We start from the raw sequence: 20,717 nt of genomic DNA, 5'->3' as shown, positions 1-20,717 counted from the left end.
CCATAATAAGTGTATATTGGTGATTTGTAAAACTTTCGGGGGGCAATACAATAGTTTAATAAACATTTTTGGCAAACTCTTTTTTTAAAGTCGGTGAGGCTTCCTGGAACACATTACAGTATACATTTAAAGAGAACCTATCTCCCTAAGTCTATTCCTGAAGATAAAGACTGCCTTTGCAGCTATAATCCTGTATAGCGGAGCAGTAAGGCCGGGCGCGGCCATCTTGATGACGTCACAGTGGTGCGTTTCAGCGCTGGAACGCAAGGGACGTAATCAAGATGGCGCCTGGCTTTACTGCACCGCTACAGAGGAGTGGGTAAAGTACAAGATGCAGACTGCAAAGGCAGTCTGTATCTTCAGGAATAAACAGCGCTGGAACGCACCAGTGTGACATCATCAAGGTGGCCGCGCCCGGCCTTAATGCTTCGCTATACAGGATTAGGTAAAAGTATAAGATACAGACTGCAAAGGCAGTCTGTATCTTAAGGAATCAACTAATAGGCCCACTTAGGACAGACATACACAGCGATCTCGCGCTGTATAGCGCAAGATCACTGTGTATTTACAGAGCGGTGGCAAAGGCTCATGGGAGCCCTTCCCGCCGCTCGGCATGCCGGGAGCTTCCTGTTGCGCGCCGGATCTTTTAAATAGAGACAGGAAAATAAAATGTGTATATTGCGAAAACGCGGCCGAAAAAGTAATTAATTGTAATACAAATATTGATAAAATAACAATTTTAATCTAATTATCGGGAATTTTTTAAAAAAATTTTCGCCCATGATTGGTTCTCTTAAAATTACACAAAATTATTTTTATTAACCACTACAGAAGTATCATCCTGAGGATTAAAATGCATAAATGATGGTTTTTGGTGCATTATCTACATAGGTGTATAGGGGCCCATTTCCAGCAACTATCACTCCAATGTTCTAATGGTACAATGTGTTTGCTCATTGGCTCAGAAGGCTAATTGATGATTAGAAAACCCTTGTGCAATCATGTTCACACATCTGAAAACAGTCTAGCTCGTTACAGAAGCTACAAAACTGACCTTCCTTTGAGCAGATTGTGTTTCTGGAGCATCACATTTCTGGGGTCAATTAATCGCTCCAAATGGCCAGAAAAAAGAGAACTTTCATCTGAAACTCGACAGTCTATTCTTGTTCTTAGAAATGAAGGCTATTCCATGCGAGAAATTGCTAAGAAATTGTAGATTTCCTACAACGGTGTGTACTACTCCCTTCAGAGGACAGCACAAACAGGCTCTAACCAGAGTAGAAAAAGAAGTGGGAGGCCGCGTTGCACAACTGAGCAAGAAGATAAGCACATTAGAGTCTCTGGTTTGAGAAACAAACGCCTCACAGGTCCCCAACTGGCATCTTCATTAAATAGTACCCGCAAAACACCAGTGTCAACATCTACAGTGAAGAGGCGGCTGCAGGATTTTGGGCTTCAAGGCAGAGTGGCAAAGAAAAAGCCATATCTGAGACTGGCCAATAAAAGAAAAAGATTAAGATGGGCAAAAGAACACAGACATTGGACAGAGGAAGACTGGAAAAAAGTGTTGTGGACGGATGAATCCAAGTTTGAGGTGTTTGGATCACAAAGAAGAACGTTTGTGAGACGCAGAACAAATGAAAAGATGCTGGAAGAATGCCTGAAGCCATCTGTTAAGCATGGTGGAGGTAATGTGATGGTCTGGGGTTGCTTTAGTGCTGGTAAGGTGGGAGATTTGTACAGGGTAAAAGGGATTCTGAATAAGGAAGGCTATCACTCAATTTTGCAACACCATGCCATACCCAGTGGACAGCGCTTGATTGGAGCCAATTTCCTCCGACAACAGGACAATGACCCTAAACACACCTCCAAATTGTGCAAGAACTATTTACAGCAGAAGCAGGCAGCTGGTATTCTATCATAGGTAATGGAGTGGCCAACGCAGTCACCAGATCTGAACCCCATTGAGCTGTTGTGGGAGCAGCTTGACCGTATGGTACGCCAGATGTGCCCATCCAACCAATCCAACTTGTGGGAGCTGCTTCTAGAAGCGTGGGGTGCAATTTCTCCAGCTTACCTCAACAGATTAATAGCTAGAATGCCAAAGATTCTTTGACGAAAGCAAAGTTTGATGTAAAAACAATGTTATTTCAAATACAAATCATTATTTCTAACCTTGTCAATGTCTTGACTCTATTTTCTATTCATTTCACAACGTATGGTGGTGAATAAGTGTGACTTTATATATATATATATATATATATATATATATATATATATATATATATATTAAAACGTAAGAAAAAAATTAAGAAGGCGGCAAAAGTGTGGCTTGCTTCCAGCTACTGTTCAGCTGAACTTTTAAGTGCAGCCACATTCCTCTTCCTTTTGATAGTAAGCATGGAAAAGATAAGCTAATCTTTGGCGTTGAGACTTGACTGCTTAAATGTTTTATGGCTGGTATAATATTTGCTATCTGATTGGTTCAGGTCTTTAGATCCGTTGTTTCTTAGGTCAGGTGGGGATATCAGTGTCAGTGTAGAGTGTCTGTCATATATAGATACATACAGGGCATGTGGGCATTAGGAGACTTTTAGTTCAGATATACCTTGTTCTTTTAATGGATCCACATACTCGATCTGCAACAAAGAAAAATGAAAGTACACATTAGAGATCTATTTTGACCAGATTCAGAACGGCATATACAAAGTAATACTGATCCTCAGTGTAAGTTGTGTTAGTAGTCACCTTTTATTACAAGTACCATAAGATGTGTGTCACTGTATGTTATGCGTATGAAATAACAGTGACAACCATGTTTGGTAATGATTTATAAATTACTCCTTAAATGCAATAAGTAATGTAAACTAGATAGATTATCAGTTTATTAGTGCGTGTGTGTATAATTCATTGGGGCGCGCTTCTTATGTGGTTACACCATAGCAAACCTGTCCCAATGAACTTATATGAATTATTATGCATCATCTCGTTGTTATATATATATCTGCTGACACTTTGAGGACTAAGGGGCGTTCGCACGATCTCCGCAATCTGTCTGTAGCATTGACAGTGTCTTGTGGACTGGATATCAGAGCTCCCTGCACAGTCATTAATTGTGATGTCAGGGAGCTCTAATAATGTTTAAATGTTCAAATGTGGACAGATTGCGGAGATCGTGCGAATGCCCCCTATGATAACTTTGGATATATTGTTTATGTTTGCCACATCACCTTGGATATATGTGATCAACTGGGATATGCACTCTCTAAATATAGCATGTAAGTGAGCTTTCTTGGTTTAGACCCAAAACACTGCATTATGTATGCAAACAAATGTTGGATCCATCTGATCATAACATACCTAGGAAAAAATGGGAAAAAAGAATGGGAAAAAAAATCATGCTTTTTTAAGTCTGCATATTGGCTTAGAGCGTCCAGGGCGGCACATAATACTTTGGATGTGATGGAATCATTCTGGATAGTGTCATAGCTCCTCAGGAAATCATATTTGCCACTCATCTTCTAGCATATAAATAGGGCTGACTTATCTGTCTGGTCAGCATCATCCCCCTCCTTATCGGTCAGTGAGAGTAGCACTACATCTCCATGCAGCGACATTGACCTTCCCTTGTGCTGTTGACCCAGCTCCATGCCTCCTGATCTCAAGTGCTTACGGCTCGGACGTGATATCAGGAAAGGTGAAGTCATTCGGAAATATATAAATAGTTGAGACTAACCAGATGAGTGTTTGGCTGCCAAGGAAGCTGGCTAGCGAAACAGCAGGGCAGCTTAATGGTAAATCAGATTAACTAGGGCATGCTCTGTATGTTCTCAGCTCATCGTATCCAATTTTACACTTCTCATTCATTCAGAGTCACTTCTGTCCTGTCTGTGAATCATTTACTATTGCACTTAGCAGTCAATAGATAGTTGTTTAGGCTATTTTTACAGTATAGAGATTCATTATGGCCGTCTGTAAGGCATTCATGTTAGCTGCTGGGCTGCGCTTTGCCAGGCTCTTGGAGATAAAGCTGTGTATGAGCGCCTTTGGCCACAGGGTTCACATTTTTGGCATATTAACATCATCTCTATGCAATCTGACATGCCAGCTGTTTATACTTTCCGGTTCATCTAAAACTTGAGGCAAATAATAAAGTTTAAAAAACAAACAAACAAAAATAAGCTATATCCTTATGTGTAATTTATAGAGCATTCGGCGTGATATGATTTTTAGGTATGTTCTATCTCCAACAAGGACAAGAAGTTCACATTTTCATTAGGGCGTCAACATTTTTCCATTAAGTAGTTTTCGCCTGCCTTGTTCTCTGGGCTAACTAGATGTTCACAAAAGAGCTTGTTGAAAGATACCAGATGGTTGTTAGGGATTAGAGAAGTGTGTGTAAAAATATACAGCAATCCAGCACAAGGCAAGGCACTATCACTGCAGAGATGGCTAGCGTGTCATGAAGGGAACTGCAATGGGTAAGGAATTTTAGGCTGTACCCTGTTGATTTGCGATTTACTACAATGCCATAAAGTGCATCTGTCATGAAACCGATCCACTTTAGATATGGATGTCTGTAAGATGGCCATGTAAGCTTTATCAGTAGGAACTAACCCTCTGTACTATACAGTCCCTAATAATTACTCTGTAAGGGAGTTGCATTTTGTGGTTGGGAATGTTGGAAGTGTCAGTCACCGCCTATCACCTTGGTATTCAAGTAAGAGGTCTCCGTGGGTTTAATAGCGTTTGCTCTATAATGTTGTGTAGAGTAGTTGGTCCACTTAGGCCATATGGTGCTTTACAAACCTGTTAAAGATAGATGTAGATATAACTCTGAGGTGCATGGCTCGTAACAGAATTTATTTATATATATATATTTTTTTTTTTATCTATGTATATATATAGTAGAAGCAAGTAGAGGACAGCATCTTCTTCCAATTAAAAAGACTTTATTGTGCCAGTCTACATAACAATGCAACGTTTCGTTTTTTCTGGTCATGTTACGGATGTTGACATTCCTACTGTTCTTTGTTACAGTTCACGATTACAATTGCATTCTGTGCATTTACATCATTCCTTGTATTTACCCCTTCTCCCCCAGAGGGACTTGCCGTCCCGAGTTCCCATTTGTATTGTATACTCTCTTTTCTTGTCTTTGAAAATAAAAAACTTTAAATTTAAAACAATGCAACGTTTCAGCTCGTGAACCCGAGCCTTTCTCAAGCATTGAGCTTGAGAAAGGCTCGGGTTCACGAGCTGAAACATTGCATTGTTCACGAGCTGAAACATTGCATTGTTATGTAGACTGGCACAATAAAGTCTTTTTAATTGGAAGAAGATGCTGTCCTCTACTTGCTTCTACTATTGATATTGGGGAAACGAGTCGAGCCCCCTGGGGACTGTGCATCTGACAAGTGTTTCCGCGGATCCCACTTTGGTTTATATTACTTTTTTATTGTAGCCTGTGTTGCAGTCCCATTCCGGATTTCTAGATTTGTTGGTTCATAACATGATTAGAGATGAGCGAACCGTGTTCGAGTCGATCTGAACCCGAACGTGCGGTATTTGATCAGCGGTGGCTGCTGAACTTAGATAAAGCTCTAAGGTTGTCTGAAAAACATGGATACAGCCAATGACTATATCCATGTTTTCCACATAGCCTTAGGGCTTTATCCAAGTTCAGCAGCCACCGCTAATTCGGGTTCGGATCGACTCGAGCATGCTCGAGGTTCGCTCATCTCTAAACATGATGCACATGTAAAAGGCTTAAAGTGACACTATCCACCAACCCACCCTGCCAGACCACTAGTACCATCCATTGGATGAGAGTAAATCCCTACTGGTTGTGTCTTTTAAAATGGGCCTGGTGCCTTGGTTAGAATGAAAAAGATCTTTTAATCAGCGTTGTGTCAAACTGGTGTGACATAGAGTGTCTTTGCCCCAAGCCTGCGACACCTCTCCTTTCCTTCTCCCCACCCTCCTTATCAGGAACACCCCCAGGCAGGATTTCTATTTATCTCTTGTCTAAACTGCACCTGTGTCGCTATGGCAGATGTGCGCTGTTTAGAAGTGTGATAAATAGTAATCCTGCCAGGGGTGTTCCTACTGATGAGGAGGGTGGGGAGGAAGAAAGAAGAGGTGTCATAGACCTGGGGCAAAGACACTCTAGACCACACCAGTGTGACACACAGCTGCTGATTAAAAGATTATTCTTCACTCTAACCAAGGCACCAGGCACATTTTAAAAGACAATGGATGATACTAGTGGTTTGGTGGATACAGAGTGGCTTTAAAACCTGCTGACAGGCCACTTTCACATGGCTTATTTTGTAAGCCTTTAAAAAAAAAAAGTTGGACCCCATTTTGGGTTTGACTTATACTGATGTAAAATTCTGACCAGATTTATTGCCACATAAAAAATGGTGCACTGAGCTTGAAGTGATGCTATCACTTCCAGACAGCCTACTAGGCTGGCAGCACCACTGGATAGAAGTCTGTTACAGCAATCAGAACATACCTGTGTTACCCGTGTCTGTCTCTCCCCACCTAAAATTAAAAAAGGCTTTTATTTGGGCCATAAGTAGTGTCCAGAAGGTGGGGCTTATGGTTCCCTTATGGTGGCCCTGTCTCCTTGACGCTAGTCATGGTCCAAATATATTCCTTTTTTATGAAAATAAAAACACAAACACAGGCAACCCAGATATGTTCTAAATGCTTTTACTGATATCTATCTAGTGGTGCTGACAGCTCGATAGTCATAGGGCAGCACAAAGTTCCATTAGTAGAACAGTCTATGGTTATTGAAAACAAGCCACAACTGGTGCAAAAACTGCTGCTTTACAGGTCTCCCTATTTGTTTATGGGCAGAGACCTATAAGTCAAATTCAACAGGGCTATGAGAAGCCGACTGGGACCACCGTAGTGAGCGTAGTTTTTTTTTAATATATACAGAGTTTTCAAATATACTGCTGCGGTTCAGATTAAATAATAGGTGGTTATAATAGGGAGCCTGTCTCTGTTTCATACTGCCAGCATGAATTGAGCAACTGGTTCCCTTTTAAATGAAATCTTGCTCGGCGGTCAGGTTTACAAAAACATGGCTACTTTCCTCCAGAAACAACACCACAGGTTTTACAGCATAGTTTTAATGAAATGACGGAAACTTAATTGCATTACCACACACAACTTGGGGATCGGGGTGGTGCTGATTTTCCTGAGAAAGAAACATTGCTTTCCTTTTTTGTAAATAAATCCTGGACAACACTTTTAGGCTTTATTCACACTTTTGTAGTGCAACACATGATCACAGACTGCACTACCAGTGTGCACCAGTAGTGCTCTGCAATTCACAAATTGCTACATTAAAGAGATCTGTGCCACAAATGTGGGTCCACGGTAGGATCTGTCCCTTCTTTTTATTTTTTTTTTTTTACGGCACAGATCACAGACTCATACACACGTGTGGACATGTAAACAGGGCTAGTAAAATCTATTGGTCTACGGACGTGTGAGGGTATGGTCCTATGGTCTACCAACGCCTAAGATTTTATTTTTATTTTTTATACAGAAGAACGATAGAATGTGCATTAGAGTTGTGGCCATGTATTCAGCCACAAGAGCCTAATGGTAATTGACAGCAGGACTTCCATTGTAAACCTCTGATAGCTGGTAGTTAAAGTGTTACTGTTATAACTTAAAAGTCTAAATCAACAGTAACCCAAGTTTGCAATATACATTCATTATTTTTTGTTGTTATCATCCTGTAAAACAAAGCTGAACTTACTAGAAATCCAGGTCCAGTCTCCTGAAGGCAGATTTTCTGACTTGTATTGGTTAAAAAAAACAGACTAAGCACAGGAATTCCAGCCAGTACAGAGAGTCACAGCTCAATGTGTCCATCAGTCACATGACTGCCTTCTCTCTGTGAGTGCTCAGATGGCCTGGGATACACAGGACTTTGTTTTCTCACTGTTTCCTGTTTTTTGAGAGAAAAGTCAGAAAACAGTAAGTGCCGTGTTTTCCATGATAACTTTAAAAAGAGTGAATGTAAATTGCAAACTTGCTTTATATCACATCTACTATTAATTTAGATTTTGAAAGTTATAATGACAGTGACACTTTAAAGGGGTAGTGCGGCGTTAAACTTTAATTCACAAAATAACACGCATTACAAAGTTATACAACTTTGTAATGTGTGTTATGTATGTGAATGACCCCCTTCCCCATTGGCATAGGCTGTATCCCAGTTTTCTAGGCATTCCTTAGGGCCGTATTCCACCGGACGATTATCGTTTGCATAATTGTTAATGATTAACTATCTCAAACGACCTCTATTGCGAAAGACCTGAAAAAGTTCACTCATTTCCATGGAAGGATAATCGTTACTTATGATCGTAATTGCGATCATTTTTTCTTCGCTATTTATTCGCTATTGCGTTCGTATCTATTGCGAACGACCGAACGATGTCTTATTCAATGCGAACGATTTGCGAACGAGCAACGATAAAAATAGGTCCAGCTCTTATAAAGCGATCAACGATTTCTCGTTCGGTTGTTAATCGTTAACTGCATTTCAACCGAACGATTATAGTTTAGATTCGAACGATTTAACGATAATCTGAACGATAATCGTCTGGTGGAATAGGGCCCTTAGGCTGTATTCACCCACTGCACGGAGCAGGCAGACAGCGGGAGTCAGATGCTGGTGAGGGACAGCTGGAGGCCTCCCGAAGATGACGTCATTGTCACAAGATGGCGACACGATGGTCGACACGAATGTGGTAAGTATAATGCACCAACACTTCCGGGTCTAGCGTGGGTGGAGAGGAAGGGGGGAAGGGGGCCATTCACATACATAACACATATTACAAAGTTGTATAACTTTGTAATGTGTGTTATTTTGTGAATTAAAGTTTAGTGCCGCACTACCCCTTGAACTCTAACTGCAGCAGTCAGTAAGAAGAAACCACAGAGGTCCTATGTACTTATCACACCCACAGCGGACCTGTAGAGTTTATTAGGCCCTCAAAGATCAAACCTAGTGCTGATGTCAGTCCTCGCCATATTGTATAAATAAGCGTGCCTACTTCTCGCTGTGTATTTGCCTTGTAACACCTTCAGTACATTTTCTCCACTCCTGAAATTGATACATTTGATGCCTCTTTCCCTTCAGTGTAGATTTTGCTGAAAGCCTGTATTTATTGTCGTCATCTTCCTGATGATATTATTGAAAATTAATCCTGTTTCCTTTCAGTTTTAAAAGCATTAATGTAATGTTGTAGCTTGCATGGTCCTTTATCCACATAATCTCTCCTGGAGTCAGGATTTGTTGTCACCACTCTCAGAGATGAAGCACTCTCTATGCTTGTGTACCGTTGCTAATCTCTGAAATGACAGTATATATATATTATAAAGGACACCATATCATCCTGCACTACAGATACAGAGCTTGGGATTCTGTGTGTCTGTATTCTCAGGCAGGTTAGGCTTGTAGAGAGGATGTTCATTGTAATGGCGGAGGTCATCTATAATTCATCTTACTGTTGGTTAGAGCCTCTCACCTTTCCTTATGTTCTCTCTATGAATGCTGATTTATTGTAATTAGTAGTATTAAAGGGAACCGATCACACAAAAATTGGCTATAAAGTTAAGGAAACGTGCTGGTAGATCAGCCAGCACGCTTCCTAACCATCCCCCTGTCCCCTGTACATAGAGCCCGCAAAGTTAGTTTATTAGTCTCCCGGACTCTATGCAAATTACTTTGTAAGTAGACACGGTGGGCGGGCGGCTTCTTCAATTAGTCACGGTGGGCGGGTGTCTTCTTCAAGTAGTCCGTGTCCTGGGCCGGCTCCGGCGCTGTAATCACGCCCCTCTGGGCGTGTGTAGAAAGCGCCGCATGGTGACGTCATTAGGGGGGGGGGTGGCATTGCATGTCGGCCTGGCCGACGCCTTTACTAAGCTGCGCATGCGCAGTACTGTGGGTGAAGCCGCTGCTGTACTACGCCGTGCAGGCGCAGTACCGCAGCGCCTTCTCCGGCTGCACTGCGCATGCGCAGCTTAGTAAAGACGTCGGCCAGGCCGACGTGCAATGTCGGCCCCCCTAATGACATCACCATGCGGCGCTTTCTACACACGCCCAGAGGGGCGTGATTACAGCGCCGGAGCCGGCCCAGGACACGGACTACTTGAAGAAGCCGCCCGCCCACCGTGACTACTTACAAGGTAATTTGCATAGAGCCCGGGAGACTAATAAACTAACTTTGCGGGCTCTATGTACAGGGGACGGAGGGGACAGGGGGATGGTTAGGAAGCGTGCTGGCTGATCTACCAGCACGTTTCCTTAGCTTTATAGCCAATTTTTGTGTGATTGGTCCCCTTTAAGTTAGCTAGCAGTCCCCCCTCTATATCATGGTTCATGACTTGGATAAAGTATGCTTTTAAAGTGCTTCAAAGTGCTGCGTTTTCTAAAGGAGTCCTCCAAGAGTAACAAGACTTTATGGAGGCGAACAATTGTTCACTATGTAGAAATTCATTGTGGGAGAATATATTCCAAGAGAGTTGAAAAGGATTGTGCACCTGTAGCCGTGGCACTGAATATTTTTCTAGGGAACTCCAATAAATCACCGCTCAGAATATATTAGAGTACTGTGAGCACTTGGCCTCCTGACTTCATGAAACATGTTCTATTAAACTCTTATTCCTGGAAATCCCTTTAGGGACAATAAGCTTTGTTAGGCATGTGCACATCTGCGTCAGAGGCTCCATGGCAGATTCTGTCCTATTGGGTGAGTAAAATAGCTCTGTTATCTTCTGGTCGGACCCGACTGACCCCATTGTAAGTTGGGGGGAGGTATCAAGTGACACTGGTATTATACTATGGCTCCAACAGTGCCTTATCGTGCTTTAAACTCAAGTGTGAATAGAACCCTACTTTTCTCATGTATCGTTTAAACCACCCCCATGGTGTTCAAGAATAGTGTAGTCTATGGGGTGGTTCTTGCAATATGGTCGGTCTGTACCTGAATCCTTCGCCCAGCGGAGTTTACATTGGACTTGGTTCTTTGTGCACTTTCGTACAGTGTCACTGAAGGTAGCCATTAACTTGCAGTGCAAACAAAATAAAAATAAATAAATATATGCGACTTTAAAACATTTTTTTTTGCTGTAAAACATGTTTGCTTTGCACGGTACCCTTCCCCTTCCACTGTCTTTTGTGTTTCTACCACTTCTTTACTTTAGGTCATGGCTGCCACACTTCAGATAGTGATCTTTTTGCAGCAGATGAACAGTGACCACCGATAAGTCAATGTTGTATCCTACAATCTGAATGAATAGGATTGCTAAATGGCTTTTTTATTTGTCCTTTCAGGGTGACTGTGTCCTTACAGTGAGCCTCACCGAGCAGAGAGAGCTGGAAGACGATGCTGTATTCTACCTGCTGTTTGCTGGCTCAACTCTGAAGCATTTGGCAAGTGCTCGGAAAGTAGACTCTGCAACCCTAGAGACAATCACCCCAGGTGAGCCAATTCCAGCCAACACCATGTCATTACAATGTTGTGTCTGTATGCATATCTACTGATTCTATCCAAATGGGTCTGAAAACATCCTAAGCATGTGCATGCAATTTTAATCGTCTTTCAGGCTTTATAGCCAATAATATACCTAATTAATTATATGTGCGGATGCCGCTTTAATTAAGATGCATTGATCTGCTAATGACTGGAAAATTCAGATAGTTTACCCAATGTTAGACTAGTCAGCAGGTCTGAGGGCAGCACTGTGGCCCTTGTGCCTCCTCTTGTAATTGCTGGAGGCAGATCATGTTTGTTCTTACAGTCTGTGAACACAGCGGATGACACCAACAGACTGATCACATTGAATTAGTGTGAATCCAGAATCAGGAACCACCCAAACAACTGTTCATGGATCGCATCATCATGGATTAGTCTCTTTGGGCCTGGGGCAACAAGCTTTTAAGAGAATAGAGATATAAAACACAAAAACACTTCTACTTTTTTTTACCTGAATGTTTATACATGTAGTGAGTGCAATAAAGTGTAAAATTAGAGGACTTGTTGCTTCTCATCCCGTTTTAGTAAATACTTACAATCCCCATAAAATAATGACCTGACCCACACTGACTATATTATACTGTAGATGCACATACCCTGTCCACAAAGGGAATGGGAATACCTTGTTGAAAAGGTGCTGCTGTTTATTATTTTTATGGGGCATGATGCAAGTAAATGGGTTATCCAGGCTTAGAAAAACATTGCCGCTTTCTTGCAGAAACTGAACCTCTCTTGTCTCCGGTTCAGATGTAGTTTTGCAGCTAAGCTTCATTCACTTCAATTAAACGGAGTGGCAAAACCCTACCTAAACTGGAGACGAGGGGTGCTGTTTCTGGAAGAAAGCATCCATATTTTTCTAAACCTGGATAACCTATTTAAAATGTGCAGGTCACAACCACACGTGGCGGATACACCACATGTACTCAGCGATGGAAAATCCACAGTGGTTCGCAGGTTAGATTTGCCTGCGCAGATAAATGCGGAATATGTAAAATCAGCAACAAAAACATTTAATTGCAAAGTCTGATGTTTCTAGTAAAGTCCAATAAAAAAATTACTACTCTGTTGCTTATAATACTGTTTATCCATAATACATTGACATGTTGCAGATTGAAATATCAGTCTGTTCAGTGTTGCTGCAGGTTCCATACAGATTTTTTTCACAGTTTGTGGATGAAAGTTCCTAAAATTTTGCATGTTTCTGCAAGAAAAATCCTCATTGTGTTTATTACATGCATTTTATTATCCTATTTTACAGCATTGTTAAGGGGTTTAGGTTTCAGAAGTCCTGGTATTTGTGAGCACCACTGCTATAACTATTGCGGCCTGATGATGCTATTTTGGGTAGCTGCACTAATCCTTATTCACCTACAGCTTGTAGATGTCTTTTGCTGTTTGGTGATTTATTAGCTGGGGTTTTCTGTGTCCCCAGGTGTTTATCTAAAGAAGGCAGTGACTAGCTCCTATCTGTACAGAACACACAACCCACAAAAAGCCAAAGCCACAAGTCTCTTTACTGGGACATTTGTTGACCAGATTGTCATTGTGATGAATGGTTTATTAGATTCAACCGGGTACTCAGCTTGGTTACTTTGTTGTTGTATTATCGTTGTCGTTACCATTTTATTTATCTATTTTGATAACACTTTACGTTAAGGAAATGCGTATTGAACCGTCCACTTATTCAAAGCCATTCCAGAGCATTTAGTGTTAGTGTTCCATAACTTACTTTATATTGATATCTGCAGCCAATCCTGTATGAGCCTTAAAGGGATTGTCCAGCAAAAATCTTCAAAAATCTTCAAATCAACTGGTGTCAGAAAGTTATATAGATTTGTAATTTACGTCTATTAAAAAATCTCAAGTCTTCCCGTACTTATGAGCTGCTGTATGTCCTGCAGGAAATGTTTTATTTTCAGTCTGACACAGTGCTCTCTGCTGACATCTCTGGCCGAGACAGGAACTGTCCAAAGCAGAAGAGGTTTTTATGGGGATTCATAGAAAACTGAGACAGAGTTCCTGTCTTGGCCAGAAATGTCAGCAGAGAGCACTGTGTCAGACTGAAAATAAAACATTTCCTGCAGGACATATAGTAGCTAATAAGTATGGGAAGACTTGATATTTTTTAATGGAAATAAATTACGAATCTATATAACTTTCTGATATCAGTTGATTTGAAAGAAAAAGATTTTTGCTGGGCAATCCCTTTAATGGACCCTTAGGGCTGTATAAGACAGCAACCCTCTCTCGCCTCGGAAACTATAATTTGTATGGCGTCAACTGATTCCACAGTCACCAGAGACGGACGTTTTCTGCTCTCTGGATAACCCTTTTCAGTGTCAGCTTTATTAAGAGAGAGGTGTCCGCCAGTTAAATTAAAAGGGAAAAAAAAGCTTTAAAAACACACATTATGAACTGTGACCATAAGTGTTATATCTGAATAGGTATATCTCCACACAGGGAAGGCAGCTGACTTCTACCTGTCCCTTGCCCCGCCAGAAGATGTTTGCCCATAGTGCTGATAGATCACCCGGCACAATTCCCAAACATACAGTATACATGTAATCGGTGTCCCTGCCCAGTATTACCTGCAAGCTTACTTTAAAAAAAAATTCCTGCGCTGTATGTAAATGTGGGCCAACTGGTCATCTGGGCGTTGTCTGCATCAGAGCTTCGGTGTGTTCACTACAGTGGACATGCGCAGTATCTGTGCTGTACTGCGCATGTCCACCTCAATGAACATGTTGGATCGCTGCCTCGATGAAAGGCCCGCTTCTTGTTAACATTGTTGATACAGCGCTGTCAATCGCGCTTACAGGGGCGTAATTACGCAGCTGGCATGTCTGGTGACTGTGACTGCATGGCCCAAAGACAACTCCCAGATGACTAGTTGGCCTGTATTTACACACAGCATGGGAATTTTTCTAAGTAAGGTTGCTGGTTATACTGGGCAGGGACACTGGTACATGTGTATGGTTGGGAAGTATGCTGGGTGATGTAGCAGCACACTTTCTTAGCTGTATACCCATTTTTTTTGCTGATTGGTTCCCTTGAAGCGCTTTCTTCTCTAATTCTATATGAGTTATCTCTGACCATCTCCTGGGGTTCACGTTGTTGTGATCTTCCTCCTCGTGTCTCTCTTGTTTAATTATTATATAATTTTGTGCTCCTCTCTGCTGAGCCATCGGCATGTGTATGGCATTCATGTTGCGCCAGCGTTGTGACTTCTGTTAGTATTTGGGCTTTAGTGATTTATCTATTACCTCATATAGCTAGCAGGCGTGTGGTCAGATTTGCTGTACCCGTGGTCAGTTGTCGGCTGAGATGTCAGACTATGCATATTTCACACCCATGATTAATGTGTGGATTTGCAGGCCTCTGCAGTTATGCCGCACATGACAGAAACAAACCACAGTCTCTAAAACACCAGGTTGCCTAGTATTTGTTAAAAGTGGATTTTCCTGTTTCAGCACCATTGTACCATATGTTTATACACTATATATAATATACATAAAACACTGAGTAATTCACTGGTTTGCTGGTTTTCCACTGCTACAGACTATATGTTATAGTATAGCTGGTTTGGCTGGTAGTCCCTGGAAACAGTCAGCAAGCATGTGCTAGACACATCCTTTACAGATAAAACCTCTATAATAAAGAGGGACAGTTGTTCCTACATCAGATTGGTATATGATTGTTGATTATATAAAGATTATATAAATCTTTTTAGTGCTGCTTACAGAATTTTTAACGCAGCTTTGAAATATGAGACAAGATAGGTAAAGTAATGTTTTATGTCCTTTGTGTTGCCTAGTCTGTAAGGGTTGTCTTACCATGGCAATGATTTTTAGGACCGAAGTTGGCTATTCTCAATAAACAGCAAGGTATTTGTGGCCAGCAAAGATTATTATATGTTGCCATTCAAAGTGACATTGTCACCCCCTTTTTGCATTATGACTTTTAGCAGTTTTCATACCTTATTTTATATCATATGTCATGGTTCTTGTTCAAGTAAAAAGTGATCTTTTATCAACTGCAGATTATGCGAGGTGGGCGCGGCTTCACAACAACAGCGCCACATAGCCCCACCCACAGTGTCACTGTTGGCCCCGCCCCTCCGTGACATCATTGGCACATAGACCCCTCAACCCCCATTGGTATGGGCCGACCTAGAGGGGGTGGGGCCTAGACCTTTAGGCCACCCTGTTTCAATGGTCAGCGAGGGGGCATGACCTATCTGCCTATGATGTCTTGGAGGGGCGGGCCCAACATTGACGTTGTGGGCGGAGCTAAGTGGTGCTGTTGATGTGAAGCCCCGCCCACTTATCACTATCTGCAGTTGATAAAAGATCACTTTTGACATTTTTGGTGAGAGAGCAGCCTTTTTCCCCTCACCTCTATTTTATTATAGGGTAAATAGTGAGCAGACTCGCTAATAAAATACTGGTGCCGGCACACTCTTCAGCCGATGAGACTTCACAGTAGGGTAAATAGTGAGTAGTCCCTTACTAATAGTGTCGGTGCGGGCACACTTCCACTCTTTTTTTTTTTTTCTCTGTAAAGCGAAAGATCCTGCAGCTGCTCTATTGTAATTGGATTAAAGATTAAGTTCTATTTAGACATAATGACATTGCCTAGTGTCATCTATCTGTGAGTATGCTTCTCCGCTCACCCTCCACATCACGCTGTCAGATTTCTGTATGTTACAGGAAGCGTTCTGTGTTGGTGCTGCTGGGTAATATTCACTCACCGACATAGATGTACATGCAAAAACACAAAAAAATGCAACAGCTTACCGAAATGGCAAGATACAGACCCACTACAGACATGAAGATAGTTAAAAGCAAACTGTGTTAACTACCCCACCACCAATAGATGAACATAGACTTCTTGTACGGCACCTAAGATTTCATACAAAGAGCGGCAAATGATTAGTGGTGTAAATGATTTCAGAGATTTCTGTCAGGGCGTTCCTCACAGCCTGCCAGGGAGTTGTAGCCTCCCGGCATCTCTTGCACCATGAATGCTGTGAGCAGCATTCAGCGATGGAGCTGCTGATAATGATACTTTTTTATAGCCGCATGATCGATAAAGATTAGTGGTTACCATTTTATCATCGATCTTTATACACACAAACACATTTTTTTGACGATTGGTTGGTGGCAAGCTATTTATATTGAAGATTATCTCAGCTAACCCTACCAATATATCGAATGGATTAGATCTGAGAATACTGTCAGTAAATGGCTTAAAATGAATAAATAAATGTACTCTAGAAGCACAAAGAAATGCTCATTATCTACCCCAGTTCTGAAACCACTAAAATTTTATTTGATTAGTTCTGTAATTGCTTGTACTTCATTAAAGGGGTTATCCAGCGCTACAAAAACATGGCCACTTTCTTTCAGAGACAACACGACTCTTGTCTCCAGTTCAGATGCAGTTTGCAATTAAGCTCCATTCACTTCAATGGAACTGAGCAGCAAAACCCCGCCCAAGCTGGAGACAAGAGTGGGGCTGTCTCTGTAAGAAAGTGGCCATGTTTTTGTAGCGCTGAATAACCCCTTTAAGTGTTTTGCTCAGTACTAAAATTCCCAGAATGCATTGTTTTCCCTCAGCCCTTCCATACAGTTTAACCCCTCCGACAGCACTCATGCTAGTTCTCCTCCTAGTGCAGTTGCAGGAAATTTAATTTTCTAGCAGCCTATCCAAAGTAAAGTTGCAGCGAAGTTGCTGCTGTATGTATTCCCAGTCTGCTTTTTCTTTAGCATCATTCATTACAAGTCAGCATGCTGAAAACACACCTCACACACACACACATGCTTCCTAAATGTCCTAATAAAAAAAATATATATATATATATATATATATATATATATATATATATTATGCAAATAATTTTGCATATTATAGGGAGATTGTGATTTTTGGCTGTAGGGGCTGCTCAGAGATGGTGACATCACAGAGGCAAGAGATAGCTCAGAGACGACGAGATCCAACCAAGCTTTCTGGGTCAGCATAGGATGATATGTTGTTTTGGGACAGAGGGAGATGCTGGGAAGCTGGAGGCAATACAACATTGTATACTTCTATATAACATACCAATTATACTATATTGGTAAGCCATGTATCTTGGGTTGCAGTGAAACATGCATCAGTGTCATAAACAAGCAATGCAGACATGTCTTATACAGTATTGTCTTCCTCATCATTTTTTTTCTTTCTTTGTGTTCCGTAGGTCATGACTGCTGTGAACAAGTAAAGGTCCTATTGTTTGTATCTAAGAAGGGTCTGTCTGCCATAGTGGCGCAGGAAGACTTTGAGTTCATCAAAGACGAGGCATATCAGTCAGCTCAATTTCTAGCGTCCAGTGTTGGTAACCAGCAAGCTCTGCTGTTTGCCAAGTTCTTTTTGAGTCGATCAAGATCATCTCCAAGGGATGCAGCCGTACTGGATAAAAAGATCACGTTGGCTTTCCGACATTTACAGCTACCCAGTGGGTGGAACGTTTTGGGAGAATCCCCAAGTAGAACAGGTAATACTGTAAAATGTTATGATAAAAAGGTACTTTATATTCCTTAGGGAAAAGGGTGTCTGGCATCGGCCCTATGGTAGTCGTTTTTACTTTTGTGCATGCTGCCTGTACAAAAAGTAATCGGGTGGTCCCTGGTGGTTTCTTCCAGCTACATCAGCCTTGATTGATAGCTCTCTCCCTCAAGGAGATATCAGTCAAAGTCGGGGGCTCGAGGTGAAGCCACTGGGACCTTCCCTCATAACTGTTAGATCAGGCAGTATGAAAGAGATGACTGGTTTCCGTAATGTGGCAAAATGTTTGAGAATTCTGTATTTTTGTATACCTGACACTAATTTTCCCTATCCTGACATACGTACGAATGTACACTTTGGGCTCCTCCCATGAAGACACAAAGAATTGGGTATATTGAAATCTAACTGACCATTCTCTTACCTGACATCTATTTTTGGGGGAGAGTTGAGAGGTCCCTATGCACATGGTCAGCTGATCCTGTTGAAATCAGCAAGTTTGGCCAACTTTAATGTAATGTGTTCAACCAAATTACTCCCAATTGAGAACACCTGAACCCTAGGTGCGTGTATGTGGGCAGAATGGAAGGAATAGTTGTAAGTGACAGCTGTTAATGTTGTTGTAGGGCTACCTTTTTAGGGTTGTCCACTTTCTAAGCAAAAAAATAATTTACCCACGTTTACACCACATTCATGGGGTCTGGTTTTGGGGTAGTTTTATCTCTCTGGTTCATTGCCATAATGATTGTCCAGCTCTCATATGATTATGTGATAATATGGGGGTACACCCATGTAATGCCCAAAGCAAAAGCCACTGACTGAAGTGTTTCACAGCACCCGTTAAACTGTCACTTTCGTTTATATTACTTTTTAGCAGAAATCAATAGTACAGGCGATTTTAAGAAACTTTGTAATTGGGTTTATTAGCCAATAAAGCAGTTTGAAGCTCCCCCCCCCCCTGTCTTCATGGTTCTCTTATGGAGACTGAATGGGTTCAGAGAGATGAGGCACCAAAACAGGACAGCAAAGAGTTAATCAACAGCTACATCTCCGGGCTATCTCCTCTGAAGTCAGCACTGACCTTTCTGACCTCTGAATAGCAGCTTTCACACAGGTCCCGCTGTGTAATCCTTTGTTTACTGCTGCCGACTAATCTCCCTCCTCTCCCCTCCCTTCTCAATAGGTTAGACAGGGCTCGACTGATGTAAAAGAGTCAAGATTTCCTGATACTGAACAGTGAATGAAAGAGGAAGGGGGGCCTAATAAACCCAGTTGCAAAGTTTCTTAAAATCGCCTGGACTATTGATTTCTGCAAAAATAAAAAAATACGACTGTGACAGTTTAGGGTGCCTTCACACCTACCGTATCGCAGTAGAAAATCCGCTGCAGATCCGCAGCAGATTTAACTAAATGAATGAACACAGCATTAAATACGCACTGTCGAATCCGCTGCGGATCCGCAGCAGATTTGTAAGTGCGGATTTAGTGCTGTGTTCATTCATTTAGTTAAATCCGCTGCGGATCTGCAGCGGATTTTCTACTGCGATACGGTAGGTGTGAAGGCACCCTTAACAATAGCCAAGAGAAGAAGGTCTGTAACACAGCTCCCACCACTTCCTTATGATTTTCTTCTGTTTGTTAACAACCCAACATATTGTGGATGGTTTCTGCAGGTGCAGTTCCCGCTTTGATGGGAATATAGTCAGACCCTGCAGGGGTTTCCTAGGTCCGTGCACATTTGTGGAGGATATTTAAGGCTGTCACACGGCCTCTACATTTATAGAGGGAAATAATTCATTATCTTCCAGTTGATTCCAGTATCTTGTACAGAGCGCAGATCCAGTGGGTGGTTTCTGTCACCAGGCGCATTAAACACATTTGTCAGTTTACACCAGTTCAGCTGTCTAAACAGCCCCGGCTCCCATTTCCCGACTCGCCTTGAACTTCGCATCTGTGAGGCTGCTGCACATCACAACAATACGAGGCGGCCAAGGACACTTAAAGCAAGCAAATGTACTGCGCCCGGGAGCCTCTATTTACAGCACTGGGAGATCTCCCACTAGGAGAAGAATAGACACAACCTTCTCTGTATATTCTAGACATGTCACATTGCTGCAGGTGTATTAACTCTGCCTCTGTTTTCATATACACATTGGTGAACAATGGAGGAGATTTATTAATCCTGTCTTTAGCACTAGACTAGGGAGACATGTTAGGCACTTTCTCTTGCTCATCTTGGCTGAATTACTTTACACCATTGTTTTTTTTTTGCACTTAGAGAGTCACTGTCATTAAAAATAACTTTTGACATGTCATCAGGAATACAAGAGCAAAGGGGTCCAACCCCATCCAAAGTACAGCAAACACCCGAAGGTTTATTGCATGTCTAGGTACAGAAAGTGTCATTTCGATCTTCCTTCATTGCACCATACTTGCCTGGTGTTTTGCCTTTTTTCTTTTTCTTTCTCTTATTCTTCTGTTGCTTGCCCATGTATCACATCAATAGAGCGATTCCGCCGGCACTTGATCATTGTAGTTCCTCTCTGATTGGCCTAACATCACTTCCTTCCATTACACACATGATGATCCAGACTCTTTTTC

At 41.8% G+C, this 20,717-nt stretch overlaps 1 protein-coding gene across 1 annotated transcript in view; it reads left to right on the top strand.

Annotated features, from left to right (window-relative positions):
- Positions 1-20,717, top strand: part of AKAP13 (A-kinase anchoring protein 13) — a 150,338-nt gene that overhangs the window by 38,595 nt on the left and 91,026 nt on the right. The window contains exons 3-4 of the mRNA XM_069984889.1: positions 11,372-11,519; positions 17,812-18,108. Of these exons, the coding sequence (XP_069840990.1) occupies positions 11,372-11,519; positions 17,812-18,108 (445 nt within the window). The remainder of the gene's footprint in view (positions 1-11,371; positions 11,520-17,811; positions 18,109-20,717) is intronic.

The sequence above is a fragment of the Dendropsophus ebraccatus genome, chromosome 1 (assembly GCF_027789765.1).
Source record: "Dendropsophus ebraccatus isolate aDenEbr1 chromosome 1, aDenEbr1.pat, whole genome shotgun sequence".
Lineage (NCBI taxonomy): Eukaryota > Metazoa > Chordata > Amphibia > Anura > Hylidae > Dendropsophus > Dendropsophus ebraccatus.
The sequence above is the reverse complement of the archived record's forward strand: the minus strand, read 5'-3'. Positions and strand labels throughout refer to the sequence as shown.